Here is a 16,823-nt window from a genome sequence, read left to right as displayed (position 1 = left end):
CAAGCTTGGTTCTGGACATGAACTTTTGTAGGTCAAGAAAATCCATTATGCTGATGATGATCTGTGTGCGTTTAACAATGCTAGCAGTGTGGCTCCAGGGATAATAATGTCAGTCGATCTGTCAGTTCACCACTTTGGTCATGACTGAAATATCTTAACAGCTATTGAATGGTGGAAGTCCACATAAACGTTCATGCCTCTAATTCACCTAATAATTTATCTGAATGTCAGATCGATATAGAAACAAACCTATGTAATTTAGCAGATTACATTTGCTAGACAAATAGGCTTTGAGCCCAGTCATCGAGTCGTTATTTTTTATTTTATTTTAGCCATGTAAATAAAACTGATCAAAAAATATATTTTTCTTTTAAATGAATGTGCATGAGACCACATGATGTCAGTTTATCCATGACTTCCGAAATGCAAAAAATGTTTGTACCTGAACTATTTTTACACAATTTTTGTGTCGATGTGACTAATGAGGACAACGAGTTTTGAAATTGGTCCAGTATTGTGTGAAAGTGCTGCAGCCAGCAGCTGCAAAATGGGCTACAACGTTGCTGGCAAACACATACAGTCAAAGTGCTTCCATTAAGTGCTTGTTTTTGCTACTGACAAGCTCTGACAACATGACCCCACAGAGAAACGACGATCCAGGTTGAAAAATGCTGATGTTACCCGTTAAAACTTTCAATTGGCATTAATCGATTATTGTACGTACGTACTACTGTAGGCCTATATTTGTCTTGAAAGATGGAGAAAAAGGTGAATTTCCCAGTTGTGATTACCTCCAATAGCCTCTTTCCAGCTTTTCCAACATTGTACAAGAACAAAAAGCCGGGACATAACAGTCATATTTGTCGTTTATTAGCATAACAGTTGTATTTTTTGTATCTAATAAATATCAAAATGTTATGGGAAAAAAAGATGTTTTGATTACAGTACATTCCATTTGCAGAGAAGCAGAGTCAAACCTACATGAATTCAAAAGAGAACAGTAGATCTGTCTGGACGAGAGTTAGGACCCTTTTTCCTGGTTTAAGATTGCATTGGCTGGTACCAGCAAACAGCACTGTAATAACCTCATGCACAGTAGCATCAGTTACTGCTATTCCACACTCTTGCATTCTTTGAGGTAAAAAAATACATCTTTAGTATTGATACATTCATAGAAATATAAAAGCGTCTTTATTTCCTTATTGTGCTTTTATGTGGGGATATTGCCTTCGCTCTGAACAGCTGAGAAAACGTATCTCAGAGCTGATAACCCTGGGTGACAATCAGGGAAATGACCTACATCGTGGATCTTGAACCAATTTAGTATTGGCGCTTTGCTCCAGGCCACTTCACAATAGGGGTGACTACCTTGTGCCTAAAATTGCCCAGTTGTTTGAGCCAACATACAATAAATATGCATCAGTAAATGCCAGGTTCAGCTATTAAAAGATTGAACCGTGTTTCCTTTAAATAGATAGATAAATGGCAAGCTGGATTTCCACAGGGTGACATGCAGCATGTTAATGTGTGTCTACAGGCACTACTCAAAAGGCTCTGAAAGGCATGCAGAGAGTAAGAGAAAGAGAAAGAAGGGAAGAGTGAGACAGTGTGTGGTGAGAAACAACTGGAAAAGAGAAAGAGAAGAGTCCCTGTGCTCGGTGTGACAGACAACAGCAGGGGCTGTGCTGCCTGAGGCATAACATACCCCCCCCCACACCTCCATAACCAACATCCTCCACCCTCCACCTCCTTTTCCCTGAGGGCCAGCGGTAAAGAGCACAATACGTCCCATCTCTCTCCTCAAACCAATCTGTGCTCCCGGTCCAACCAGCCAAGCACTGGTCCACGCAATCCAGAGCATCAGTCGTGGGTTGAATGAGCAAGGAAAGAAGGGTTAAAAGGAGAGGACATAGCAGGGATAGGGGGTTGGAGGAAAGACATTAACAGCCCCCACCCCTCCTCTCCTTGCCTGAAATCCCACCTCCACCACTTGTGATGCTTTCTCTTCATCGAACCAGCCCAGCTGACCTGAAACTAGCCAGGAGCAAAAAAGAAGGGATAGAAAGAATGCTCTCCTCCGTCGTATCCCTCTTGTTCTCCATTGTGGCACAATTCCACCTCAAGGCGGGGAGGGTAGTGGGTTGGGGGTGAGCTGTGTCCAGAGACCTGCCATCATACAGCTCCACAACTGACCCAATCCTCTACATCCTGTCTAACAAAACTACATTTCTATAAGGTAAAGCTAACACACCTAAACCTTCTGTACTTGTTTTCATGCAACATGATTTTAAACACGTGCCTTTAAAATAAAAAGAATCTGAGTTGCATCCCTGCAAACATCCTCCAGTGATATGGGGACCCCAGTTGATCAGTTTGATCTTTAATTCAGGAATATATCCCAAAAAATATCCTGTAAAAAGTCCAGGAGAGTTCAGATGGAGGGCTGCTACAAACCCGTGGTTGAGTTGTGGTAGGTCCCCTCGAGTCCAGTTTGTGGAGAACACCCAGAGCTCTGATGAGGGCCCTCATCTCCCCCGTCTTGCAGGGGTGGACTGTGTAGCCTCGACCTGATGGAGCCAGAAACCCTGTCTTTGTGCTGAGATATCTCTGGTGAACTGAAGGGTGAGGAAGGCAGGTGAGGTTCTGCGATGATGGGCTGTAACTGAAGGGCTGATGAGTTGGGAGACGGAGGCAAAGTTGAGCTTGGAATAGCGGGGTACCCCAGCTGGAGGTCCTGGGGTCTATGTGTGAAGGAGTCCTTGTGGCATATCGCACCATGTTGCTGAGGGATAATGATGGGAGAAGAGGGCAATGACATGGGTGTGTCCATCCAGATGGAGGCAGTCTGAGAAGAGGATGGTGAAGGGTAAGACTGTGGAGGGTTAGGATGGGGCAGGTATGTGTGGTGAGCTGGGGAGTAGTGTGTGGGGCAGATGACTGTAGGTTGTGGCACGGATGGTATAAGGGTCTCCATGAGTTGTGCCATTCTTTTCATGACTTGTCCAAGGTTGGCGACTTCCCTCCCAAGGGTGCTCACCTGTAAAGACAAACACAACTTTAGTTTTAAAGAGGAATGGCAGAAAATTCTGCATTTTTCACTGGAGGTTCAATCCCCCAGTCCACATGTTGAAGTGTGCTTGGGCAACAGAATGAACCAGTGTTACTCGTGTCGGTTTCGTGCTTGTTTCAGTATTGACTGCATTTTTACACTGTCTTATTTTTATATGTATATATATGTTATATTATTGTAGTTACAGAACACCTACGTGGCACAGAAAACTAAAGAGAGGTCAGGTTGAGGTTTAACCACAATAGCAAGAGCCAGCTGCAAAGTTCTTCCAACAAATTAAATTTAGTATTTTATGAAGCTGGTCATTAAAAAAAAGAAGAAATGAATATGAACTCGATAAAAGTTCCTGCTTTTAATGGCACCAATGACTTGACTCGTTTCAAATTTTAAATCTTTGTCACTGTTCACACACTTCACATACTCCCTGAAAGTGACTTCCTAAATGTCAGAGAGGAAATATGCATGTGTCCAAAAGAAAAACAGCAGTCTGTAAATCCTACAATACACTTATTAACGGCTGCGAGGCGTGACCCTCACCCAAAGAGATATGGCGATTATTAGCCACATTAGCTACCTAAGTAGGCTAAATACAATCTGGTCTTGGTCTTGGCTCGGCCTTGCCCTGCCTTGGTCTTGGTCTTGACTTGGTCTTGACGCCTCAAAGTCTTGGCCTTGATACACTTTAGTCTTGGTCTTGACTTGGTTTCAGTTTAGCTGGACCAACCAAATTCCTCCAGATGGTCAGACCAGCACCTTGCATGGTAGCTTGCTGCCACTGGTTGATAAGTGTGTAATTGTTGAGCACTTTGGCTAAATGTTATTTACCATTTTCTATTTAATGGTGTAATGGTGCAAGGTGGAGTAACCACAGTGAGCTGTGAGATGAAGGGTTTCAGATGAAAGCTTTCACACCTCCAAACCCTTTGCAAGGTAACCGACTTTGCTATTCCCTGCTGTTATGAATAAAACTACTCACAACAAAAACTACTTGCTCTAGTATTAAACCACACTTACTGTTACCGTGGTAACCACAGGACTTGTCGACAAATCAACCAGGACTAAAAACCAGGATTAGTACTAAAATAAATATGGGCCAACACATTGTAAAAATACACCAACAGGTATCAGCTTGCCTCCCTTGTAACACAATGAGTAGTCATATTATTTTGAGGATGTAAATCCAGTGTGCCTCTCGTTTCTTGAGGCATCACTGCCACATAGTCGACCGGTTATGTAAAAAAGACAATCTTTCTAGGAAACACCTGATTACCTCGAACAAAAAGCCCCAGGATATACAGTAATTATGAATTTGGTATTTTCAGGTCAGTCCTTTTGGGTCAAAATATTTCTGTCTCCTGCCTGCCTGTTTTCATGTAACATCGTGCTGCTATAATTGGTCATTACACTGATGGGGGGGCTGGTGATTAGTCGCTCTCAGCATGTGGCGTGTCCACAGAGGCCACGACCATGAAGCTCTGCCAACATGCCATCTGCTTCTGCCAGTCAAAGCACTCATGACCATTCATCAGGCCAATCACGCACATCAGTGCTACTGGATGCACATCAGCCTTCAGTAGGACACACAACTCTGGTCGCCGTGTGAATACATCAAGAGGTGATCAGGCTTAGTGCAAAGTATATTGTGATCATGACATATAAGGTCAGGAGGTCCCTCTTCCTCTCTCAGTTACATGGACATACATTCTAAGGCATGCATACATGCACATAGTATTTTTAACACTGATGTTGTTTAACTTTGATCTTCCTCACTGAATCCCTAAATCCCAATAGTTTTAAGAGAGCAAAATATTCCCTCTCCCTCTTTCACAATTCTCCCATCTCTCTCCCTCTCTGGAGTGGCCGATAAAAGCAGAGGTCTAAACTCTGGCTCTGATAAAAATAGAAAAACACTGAGAGCGACAGAACAGTCCAATCTGAAACGCTGTCAACATGATTCCAGTACTCCCACTTCAGAGCCAATCATTTGTGGAGATGATCAGACAAACCAGCAGCCATGACCACAACCCAAACCAAATCAGTAATAACATCATTAGATCGTACATTAGGATTATTTACATATTTTTTAAAAATAATTTGGTGATTTAAATTTGTAAATGTAATCAAAATTGATTTTTAATTTAATCTTATTAATGATTTTCTTTGCCTACAAGTGGCACTAATCAATGTTTTTATGTTAACCTTTAAACACATCTCTCTGGTCTTTAGGGACCCAGGACTATGTTACACCCTTTCTAATTCAATCAGCTCCCTTGTATATCTCAAACTATTTGCTTTTAACAATTATCTGGTGGCAAAATGTTGTCTAAAGTTTTTCATAGTTTGCTTGTTTTGGAAATGAAGATGTACCTAATGATGAAGAATTGGCTTCTGTGCCATTTTTGAATCAGATAATTCAAAGACAGAACTGCAGCATGAGAATGACAACGTGGAGGATACTGTCTAATTAGAGGGCCCAAGAGCTTGTAGTTAGTTAGTTAACTCATCCGCCATGCTAGTATACAACTATAAACATGCAATATATAAACAAGTAGTTCCTGGCCAACTTTCCAATTTGGTAAGCAAGATGACAAGTCTCACACTTTCTTGGAAAACCTTAGACTTCAGCTGTTGTGGCTATGGCTGGACGCTGATTGCTGTTACAGCAGACTATGTGTACAGTATAATCTTAAAATATGACATGCTTCACTGAAACATATGAATGAATTTAATGTCAGGAAAAAAAGTGTTTTAGTGTCTTTCAACTTATTGTTTTGTTTTTTGGACAACATTTAACTGTTTGAATTTAACTGCTCTCATCAAGCTTGTTTTAAGCCAACCAGCAAGTTGTTTGTAGTTGTTAGTTTATGAAAAAGCTACTATCGACTACCTGGTAAGCAGTAGAAAGAAAAAGATACTACCTGGTTAAACCTGGTTACCTGGTTACCTGGCTAAATGCCAGGCTAAAGAGTCAGAATATTTTGGGTAAGTGGAGACAAAAGTGAAATTCATCAGATGGCCAAAACACTCCTCAAAACAAATGCCAGTGTAGTGTTATGTGTGTAACAATATATTTTGTTTAACTTTAACTTAAAGTAGGTTAACACGGCTGTGCATACGTGACATTCCCATGTCTCATGTGAATGTGAATGCATCACAATGATGTGTGTTTCTTGCCTTTTCTCATATTTATGAGTGCAATTACTCATACTGTGCAGCTCCCCTGTACAGTTGTACGTTATGATTTCCATGACACAGTTACTCACTAGAATAAACCCTACAGGAACATGTGTAGCATGTAGCATAAGGTTAAAGATTAAAGCTAACAGGTCACAGGGCAAGGAAGAGGTGATTTACTACTGTGCTCGCAAAATTTAAACTTCATTAAAATGCTGCCACCTTTGTGTGGTTGGGGTCAGAACCAGCAAATAAATGAACCTTGTCAGTTTTTTCTTTGCATTGACCACATCTCATGTTTACAATTGCGGTTTGTGCCTTTTTTTCAAGTTCAGGTCTCAAAAGGCCTTTGCTTTTTGATTTTGACTCAAAGGATGTTGTAAAATAATGCTGCCAACCAACAAATCCGGCCCCCGCGAGTGTACATGCATGTTATTTGGTTCTCCAGTGCATTTCTAGTGAATTATAATACTTGTGCAATGAGTAAACGGGCTAATGCAAGCACAAATTGAAATAAATGTTTTTTCTTTGACATTAAACCATTTTTTTCCCAAATAAAAACACTCTCTGCGACATAACATACAATACCCTTACTTCTCATGTGTGTTTGTGCAGGGAGCAGATAGGGTTCAAACCAACACCCCCCCTTTTCATCTCCTATGGTGATCTGTGTGGATGAATCCAAGTGAGGATTAACAGCCAACAAGACCATGCTGAGAGACTTCCTGTCAAACACCGGTAACCCACAGAGACATAGAAAGGACAACAGAGCCAGTGTGTATAACTGTGAAGGTGTTGTGCCATTGTCTTTCACACTCCCTTTTTTCATCCCTCTCTGATTTGCTCTTTGATTCTGCCCATAAAGCTTTATGCCTTTTCCCACTTGCCTCTAAAATTTCTCTCTCTACCTGTCTCTTCTTTTCTTTCTGCCTCTATCTGCTCCTCCCAGCATACAGACTGAGACTTAGCAGGAGGAAGCAAACACCTCCTCCTCACCTGCCAAAAGTCTAATGTCAATTTAGCCACCCGCCAATCAAAACCATAGGATACAACACGAGAGGCTGTGTGTCTATGGCTGTGTGTGAAGAGATTATTTTAAGCTGGACAATAAACCATTTAAGTCTATAAAACATCCAAAGATGATACTTTAAAATGAAATGGACAAGGCACGAGTCGTGGTGTAACACGTGAGGTCATGAGCTTCAGCAGATTACACTGGAAAATGTATTGTGAGGCTCATGAAAGCATATGAATGCAGGGTTTGGATTGTGTGTATAGTATAGGAAAATGATATCTCTCTGTGAGGTCTCATCTCATTATTTCTTCGGATTTTTGCTTCATTACTCTCAATCCTTTCACACATCTCGTGCCTGACATGCTGATATAGCCATATGGCTTGTGCTTACCTGAGCCCACCTGTCCATCTCTCTCTCTATCACACACACACACACACCCACACACACACCCACACAGAGTCCTACCTGCTGGTCAAGGTGTCGCAGTTGCCCTCTGGTCTCCTCTGCTTTAGCTGCGAGGTCTGCTGTGCTGATCTGCAGCATATCTGTGACATAAATTAGCATGTTACAAATCACTTCAAGTGTTGAATAAGAACTACAAATCTACACCGAGCAGCTATTGCGACAAGGCAGCAGATAAATACTGCAGGCATTGACAGAAAGTGCAAATTCACATGAATCATCCTCATTATACAACAGTGCTGAAGGGATTTGGATATGAATTTTTTTTCACTTCCCCAGGATGTGGGAAGTTTAAGAGATTGTAAATGGTATTCTGTCACATTTAAGAGGTAAATTGTGGTGTACTGTAGGATGGGAGGACCTGTGGCAGATGCTGAGGCACTGGTTGGTTCGTTGACAGGGCAACCTCGGCTGGTAGAGAAGGAGAAGGCCAGGGAACTCTCTGTCCCCTCGCTGTCTTCAGTACCATCCACTATCCTGCAGAGAGGCAGAAGTGTGCATGTGTAGGAACGTAAAGATTGTTACTGATGCTGTAATTAATAATGTAAAAATATTATCAATTAATAATGGTTATTTGTACACTGCCATATTGTTTAGATGGTGTGCTTTCATGGTAGGCTAACTTTCTCATTATATATCTCATTAAATGCCAAAAAATCCAAGAAAATATCTATTTTTTGTGTATTTTCATATTAAAATCACTCTGTTTCTCCTCCTATAAGACTTTCCAATATTTTGCTAGCAGATTAATATCATGGGTCAGAGGTGTGTATTTAGATGTTGGCAAAAACCAAAAATAAATAGTGTGCCCTAACTTATTTATGTTGTTGGCCAACAGTTTTTAGTTAAATGGGAAGTATCTGATTTAAATCTCTCCCAAAACTATACTATATGCTGTTAGAGGTGCCCAGATTTGTTTGTAACAAAATGACAAAAATAGACAGACAACACAAAGTCACAGGGACACAGGCCTGCACATGCATAAAAATCATTGACAATCAAATTCACCTGGGGCTGAGGTTGGAAGGGTCTAAAGTGGTGAGAGTAATTTCCTGGATCTTCCTCTGAGACCTCTTGGAGCTCTGTCCCGCGGTCTTCTGGCTGGGTCGGCTCAGTGGAGACTTCCCTGCCGTGTCCCTGAGGTTCACCGTCTGGTTCCGCTCTGATGACAGAGATACAGACATGGCCTCATCTTCCTCCTCCTCCTCATCTTCCTCATCTTCCTCCCGTGCCTCGATGATGGGCGGATAGCCCTGAAGCACTCGTCCATTCCTTCCCACCCCAGGCTGGAAATAAAAAGGATAAAATAGTCAAAATACATGAAAAGAATCTTTCAGACTAGAGACAAATATCAATCGACTGTGAATTGAGGACATTTTGAAATTCAACCTTTGAGTGTGGATACTTTAATAACTTTTGAAGGTTAAATAACTACAGAAAAAGCAGAGAGCTGATATGAAATTAAAATCTATTCATGTTGATTTGAGTCATCTGAAGCCTCAGCCTTGATAATGTCAAATTTGTTTAAATGTTTCTTTTTCAGAAAACCCGAAATTCTTGGTATTCTGTGTCAGCAAATGTTGCCATCCTCATTTTCTCGGCTTCCTTTGAAGATGCTGAATACACAAAGCTGTGTTTGCGTGGTTACGAAATATCAGTACATAGATATGCACTAATGACTTCTAATTGCAAGAAACAGGCCACTCAGCTGGATTTATGAGTGACAAGGTTGAGCAAAACAAATTCCCACATAGACATTTTAGGCTGAAACTGTGACCTGCAAAATAACCATGGCAACACTCATGAACTCTGACATCATCAAGACCTGTGTCCTTTTTTGTCAGGGGTCTGCAGTTGCCCTAAATTGACAGATTGCTGATCAACCATTAAATGAGGATATAATTAGGTATTATATTAGGAATAAGTCCACGGTGATCTATTGATCAGTGGCCTATGACCCAACTCTCTCAGAGGAAACGCAGCATGGGGTTAATGTCTCTGACAGCTGAATTAATTTTTTCTGTAAAACATCAGAGTACAGATAATTATATTTGTGTTATTTCTGCAGATTTTGAGAATTCAAAGAGAGGCCTGACAGCATGTAGAGCATTTCATTGCTCTCTATTCTGGAGCAGCCATCTATGCAAAATTGATCTTCCTCCTCCCTCAACCTCCCGACGAGAAAAAAAAAAAAAAAGCATTAAGTCTAAAAGAGTGATTGACTCTATTATCAGTGTTGGAGGTCTACTGCTGTGTCACCCTGCAGACCTTTCACAGGGATAGAAAAATTGATCTGCGGTTGAACGTTAATTTGAGTTTCATGGTTTTCTATTGCATGCTGATTAAAATATTGTGGGCTGGGTGAGGGTGAATGACGTCTTTTGAGTCTCAAACTGGGGCATATCTTCTTTTAGAGTGTTTGAGTGTTCGTTATCTGTTACCTGAGTTTCTAGAGTTGTTGTAGGCAGTCTGGCCTTAACCTGGAAGAGAGCCAGAGAGATAATATACAGTTAATGAACTGCAGGACAAAGCAATAAAGATGTGGTCTTTCTTTTCTCAGTTTTAAATTACATAGGAGCTGTTTCACTGCTCATCAGTATTTTTTTTTTTTTTACAAAGTGCCTATATGGCTTTTGGTGATTTAATGATGGATAATAATTCACCTTAGCACACTGATGCTATTGTGTTGTTCTCACATACAGTGCAGTAGTATCCAAACAACAATCTCAGCCTCCCAGCCATAAACACATCCTCCATCCTGAGCTACCTCCTTCCTCCCTCTCGTATTCACTTTAACTCCACTCTGTCTTGAGATTTAGGCTGCCCCTCTTCACATTAGCTATACCTAAAAGCCCTGCGGCAGGTAGTGTGTGTGTGTGTGTGTGTGTGTGTGTGTGTGTGTGTGTGTGTGTGTGTGTGTGTGTGTGTGTGTGTGTGTGTGTGTGTGTGTGTGTGTGTGTGTGTATGTAGGTGTGTGTGTCTGTATGTGGGCCAGTGGTGTTTGGGCTGGAGAGACAGAAACACCTGACTGTAATTACAGCAGCAGAGCTTCTCCAAGTTCCTACTTTTGTCCTCTCTCTCTCTCTCTCTCTCTCTCTCTCTCTCTCTCTCTCTCTCACACACACACACACACACACACACACACACACACACACACACGCACACAAACACACATGCTCTCTCTCCAGCCACCCTTATAGTCTATGCCTTACCCTTCCAACTCTTCCAACAGCTTTTTCTGCCCTCATATTTCCTCTTACTCAACCCATCGCTCATTCACACATTATTACAGTACCTTGATTCATTATACTGAGAAATTGGCAAGTGTGTATACACTGCTTGCCATGCACTGCATGGCTGTGTGTTATTCTTAGAGCTCATTAATTTCATTTTTCCTCAAAAAAATAAGGAACTCTCAGCATTTATGCAGATTATTTAAACAAGGGTAAAGACTGGCTAAAAAAGAGTTAGTAATACAAACATTTGAGGGGAAAATCTGATTATAAAAAATTACATTTGATTTGATTTTTTATTTCTTTGAGAGACTCAAACTACTTTTGGGTGCACTGAGACATGAAATCAAGGTAAAAATCTGTGTATTTCTGAGTGTAAATGTGCAAAAAAAATCATCAGCATCAATACTTTACTTACATGTGTCTCATGTCCCTCTCTCAAGTTGTACGTAAGATCCTGCTGGATGTCCTGGACGAAGTGTTGTGAGTATTCAGGGTAGAGGTCCAACACCTCATACAGCCCCTTGAGGTTGATACACTGCAGGTCACAGTAGGTCAAGGCTTTAACGTCCGCATTGGTTTTTATCACTCGGTCATCTAAAGACAGATTTGCCCCGATCAGATCGCCTTTACCTGCCCAGAGAGAAAGATGGACAAGGTAGGTCAGAATGAGGGTCACGGTATAATGTTTATTTTCTGGTGAAAGGGGTTGAGGACGCATGACCCTGCAGAGTCGATGCAGCATGTTTCAGATCTTCCATTTGTCAAAGAGTTTGGAGTGTGTGAGAGGTTTTGGAGCAGCATGATGCCGAGGCATTAGGACAACCAGCTTGTGGTGCTTGTGCTCGAGCCCTCATGTCAACACATATCTGATGGGTTAGGGTTAGGGTCTCTAATGTGTCTCTAATAGACTGGATCCTGATCATCTCCAGAGGCGCTGTTCTGTACCTGCATGCCCTCTGACAAATAAAAAACAAAACAAAAAAAACCCTGTAACTAATAAAAGTTTGTCGATTTCTAAAAAAGCCAAGTTAGTTAGTTAGTAAGTTTGCTATGATAAATTACTTTAATAAAGGGTTATTACTACAGTCCTCTAAGTCTGCATGCTGTTAATATGTTTTATAGAAATAAATTCAGATGTGCTGCAGTTCTTTTACATAAAGTTAAGTGGTTAAATGACTAATTAAAATGTTAAAAAGTGTCACGGCAGAGGGGTTTTTACAGCCTGACAACGACTTGTTTTTGACTATATGACAGTTTGAAAGTTTTGGTTTGAGTTGTTTCCATATTCTTGACTTGAGTTTCTTTTAACTAGAACCACTAGCTGAGGCAAACATGAGGAAATAAAATTAGCATCAAATCTGTCATTCCATCATCATTTAAGGTCGCTGTAATTAAGGCGTTTGCCAACTGAGGCTGTTGGCAACAGAAACTTCTTCATCTGCTTCTTGCAGCTCTTCACCCTACAAGAACAGTGAGGCGAGTGGAAATAAACAGAGCTTTTACTATTCCATTTTTATGTCAGATGTTAAAATAAACCGGTTGTCTGAATGCACAAGGGGCCACAGAGCAAAATGACACTCAAGTTACAAGAGGGAGCCAATCACTTGAAACTACCTTAAAAACAAAATATAAAAGACTAAGTAGGCTGAATGAACAGAAAAATCACTGTTTACAATCTATGATTTATTATTGATAAAATGACTCCTGCTGTGTAATAAATGTCACTGTTTGAATGAAGTGGTGTTGACATCCTGTTCTCTCGATACAGTACAGGATGAGGCTAAGTACCCCGTTAGTGTTGGTGCCCCTTAAGATAAAATATTCATTATGGTCATTGTGAACTGTGAACGCTGCTCAATTACACCGAGGGTGATGGAGCGGTAGTCGTGACTGTTCTTACACCCCTCCCCTCCCCTCTCCACTCTCTCTCTCTCTTTCTCTCTCTCTTTCAGTCCACTCCTTCTTACCTCATTCACTGCTTCTTTCTCAGTTTCCCAGATCTCTCTCTCCTCCCACTATTTCAAACTCTTTGTCATTATTTCCTCATATCTGCCTCTCTCTCTGTATTTATTCCCTTCTTTCCGTCTTCTCTGTTGTCGTTCCTCTTTTCTTTCTGTTTTTCCTTCTGTTTTTTGTTCATTTTACCTCTCCTTGTTTTCTTTCTTTCTTCCCACCTTTCTTGTTTGCTTCCTCCCTTCCTCCCTGTTTTCATTATTTCTTCCCCGCCTTTAATGATTTCTCTGCTCCTTACTTTTTCCTTTCTTCTTTGCTCCCTGTTTCCTTCTTATCTTCCATTCTCAATTTCTCCTATCTCCCCTGTTCCCGTCCTTCAATCTTCACTCACTGTGTTCTTTCTGTTTCCCCTCCACCCTGTTTTCCTTCTTTCCTTCCTTTCTTCCTCTCTGCTTCACATTTTTCCATGCCTCCTCCATGTTTCGCCTTGTTTTCTTTATGTCTTTTGTTCTTTCCTGTTTTGTTTCCAGTCATTTCTTTTGTCCTTCCTTCATCAATACTGAGCCTTTTTCCTCCCTCCCTCCTACCATTTCTTTCTTCCTTCTTTCCAGTCTGACTCTCCTCAATTTTCCTCCTCGCTTAACATTTAACTCTGTTATTTACCTCCCCTCTTTCTTCCACACTCCCTTCCTTCCTGCACTGTAGCCCCTTGAGTTTTGTTGCATTTGTGTCAGATATCCCACAACACCACCTTACCCCCGTCCTCTCACTGTCTCGTGTTTCTCAACATGGCCTCTCTCTCTCTCTCACCCACTCTCCATTATGTGGTACTGAGCTGTGACTTGTAGTGTGACAAGGAACGGTGGACAAGGAAGAGAGAGAGAGGTTTTTTTTCTCTCTTTCAGTCAGACACTCAATGTCAGCCTGACCTTCTGCACAGTCAGCAGGCAAGCACAGAGACAATGCTCTTTGGCTGTCAAGCCTACACACACACACACACACGCACACACACACACACACACCATAACCACCCACACACACAAACACACACCACTCTGTACACCAGTAAACAATTCCACCTACTCCACAACACCCAACACACAAACTTTTTTCAACGTGAGCGCTCGCCTGCAGGTGCTGAGACAAACAACAGGTATGCACACTTTGTATACACACCCACACACACACACAAACACGATAACAGAGACTGAGATAAAGATTGTAAGCGACGCACCAACAGAGACAAAGTGATGGATGGAGTTTCAGACTCAGATCTTTCTTTCTTTGCTGACTCACACACACATGCACACACACTTTCCTGGCACACATACTTGTTCCAGACTGTTCTATAACTCTGTGTCACGAAGGTCAGATAGCAAAAGCCATTAAGGTCACTTACGACAAGAGGTTGTGTTACACAGCAGATGTGCATGGTTGGGAATAGAGCTAGACTGAGGGGTAGTTCGCATCTTGTTTCAGATGTGATCGGTATCAAAATGCATCTGTGCTTCTCACTAAAACCTCTAAACCTTCACAAATTGGGAGGGTATGTTTTTGAGAGGGAAATTATAAAATATATTTATTCCAAATATATTTTTACAAGTAACTTTTTTTTGTGAAGAAGAAAAAAATCAGTTAAAGAAATGAGCTATAAGATGTTAATTAGCGAGCGTTAGAGTTTCTGTTTGGAAAGCTTTGGACAGAGCCACTTGCTGCTGGATGAAGCTTCATGTTTACCACATTAGTATGAAAGCGGTATCGATCTTTCATGTAACTCCTGGCAAGAAAGCGAATGAGAGGATTTCCCAAAATGTTATTAATTTAATTAAAGATAAAGCTTGTCATGTGGAAATTCTTTGGATCCAATCTGCATCAAAATACATATATGATGGTGATAAAAAAAGAGTCATTTTGCACTCCAACTTGATGTTAGAGCTGCTGATGGAAATTGCACCATTTTGGCTTTTGAAAATGAGGATCAGGATTTGGAGGACCATTTACACCATCTGCCTGATGTGGTCAAAGGGTCTGTTAGACAAGATTCTTCACCTGGATCATAATCCTCTTGTGGTCGCAATAGGTTATATCTTTTTAAACAAGGATTTTTTTTATTTTCTGTATCTTTTTAATTTAATTTTCTGCTCATTATAACTTCATATAATAACCTCTATTCACAGCACAACACTTGAAAATGATGACTATGTTTTCATGAATAAAGAAATATCTTTTCTTTGTTTGAGCTGAATTTACAGCTTTAGCAAATGTTTTGGAACCTTGTTTAACCTCCATAAATGAGCAAAACAGCTTTATTGTTTTTTATATGGAACTATCCCACCACTAAAATACACCTTTTAAGTTTCATATAATCGTGTAGAATACACAGTGGATGCTAGCAGAAGATGCATACAAATCTGGCCCCGAGTGCCACAAAAAGACTGATTTCGACTATACGTATACTAGACTAGATGGGACTGAAATTACCTGACTCCAGTGAATTGGACTGATGAAACAGGCTGGACTGAACTGGACAACACAGATTAAAGTGGACAGGACTGAATTACAATGGTATAGAACAGACTTATCCGTTCTCAGCTGGACATCACTTGACTGGAGCAGCTTAACCTGTGTAGAATTGAACGATCCTAGGTTGTTACGATTGGATTAGTGGTATATAATATAATACAATCTGCTGTGGCTGAATGTTTGTGTCAGCTCTGTTGACCTTCACTGGACCATCCAGTAATTATGAACATTTTTATGTCTCCCAACATCAAGTAAAGCTTTTGGGTATGCAGAATCTAGCTCCATTTTGCACAGCTACAGATGAATCCTTGACTTACTGCAGAATATATTGTTATAAAAATGGCATCAAACTAGAGTTGATTTTATGGGAATTTAAAAATAGGCTCTGAGAATGAGCTGTAGCCTTTACAACTCCTATTTCTACACAATGGGCTCATTTACAGACTTTATCACAATGAGCCGCACAGAGCTTTGTTATGAAGCTTGCTGCTGGGAGTTTTGTCCTTGTAAAACTATAATGATGGCACAAAGGGATTCTTGCTCCTTCTTAGACACAACACCCCTCCCACGTCTCCCCAATCTCCTCCATCCCCTTCATCCTCACCCAGGATGGCCAGCACCATGCCATCTTTCAGCACCTCCATGGACCCCGAGCAGACAAAGAAGATGGCTTGGAGAGCATCGCCCTGTCGGAGGAGGTACTCTCCGGGAGCGCAGAAGGAGGTCTTGATGTGCAGCGACAGGGAGCGCAGGCAGCCACGACTGGCAGAGGCGAAGAGCGACAGCTCCAGGATTTCCTTGTTAAGGTGCATGGTGATGTCAGATCGCAGCTCGTCTGGGAAGTCCTTCAGCAGCTGTGAAGATGTTATGAAGGAGAAAGGCAGAGAATGAGACATGAGAGGAAGCAGGCAAGAGGGAAGAGAGGCATGACAGATGTAAAAACACAACCATGCTACACCTCAGTGATTAAATTTCCAGCCACAGTTGCCTTTGATTCGATTCCTAAGCTGTTGTACTACAGGAAACATCAGTGTCAAGCCGAGTTAAGTTTATTTACATAAACCAAAATCAATAGTTTGTCTCTGAGGGCTTTCTGCACAACACACGGCAACCTATAACCTTAGACTGATTCAGCGCCAATCTTTAGAAAACTCCCTCTTCTGGGATATTATTTATATAAAATCTTATTTCCAGTCAGCAAATAAACAAACGAAAGAAATTGTACAATGGTGAATATAGACATCATCTGAGAACAAGATATTCCAGGTCGTAGCCTAGAACATTGATATTAACTTAATAATGGACCCCCAGGATAAACATGTCTATGTTAAAAAAACACTATGAATTATTAATGCTTTTAATATGCTACACTAGAAATCAACACAATAT

The 16,823-nt window shown here is 41.1% G+C and overlaps 1 protein-coding gene across 1 annotated transcript in view; it reads right to left on the bottom strand.

Moving 5' to 3' along the window:
- Positions 1 to 868: 868 nt before the first annotated feature.
- Positions 869 to 16,823, bottom strand: part of kcnh8 (potassium voltage-gated channel, subfamily H (eag-related), member 8) — a 50,706-nt gene continuing 34,751 nt past the window's right edge. The window contains exons 10-16 of the mRNA XM_019275467.2: positions 16,039 to 16,288; positions 11,374 to 11,588; positions 10,164 to 10,202; positions 8,731 to 9,008; positions 8,084 to 8,199; positions 7,726 to 7,805; positions 869 to 3,037 (exon numbers count right to left, since the gene is read on the bottom strand). Coding sequence (XP_019131012.1) covers positions 2,447 to 3,037; positions 7,726 to 7,805; positions 8,084 to 8,199; positions 8,731 to 9,008; positions 10,164 to 10,202; positions 11,374 to 11,588; positions 16,039 to 16,288 — 1,569 coding nt within the window. The 3' untranslated portion in view covers positions 869 to 2,446. The remainder of the gene's footprint in view (positions 3,038 to 7,725; positions 7,806 to 8,083; positions 8,200 to 8,730; positions 9,009 to 10,163; positions 10,203 to 11,373; positions 11,589 to 16,038; positions 16,289 to 16,823) is intronic.

The sequence above is a fragment of the Larimichthys crocea genome, chromosome XIII (assembly GCF_000972845.2).
Source record: "Larimichthys crocea isolate SSNF chromosome XIII, L_crocea_2.0, whole genome shotgun sequence".
NCBI classification, from domain to species: Eukaryota; Metazoa; Chordata; class Actinopteri; family Sciaenidae; genus Larimichthys; species Larimichthys crocea.
This window is presented reverse-complemented; position numbering and strand designations above follow the sequence as displayed.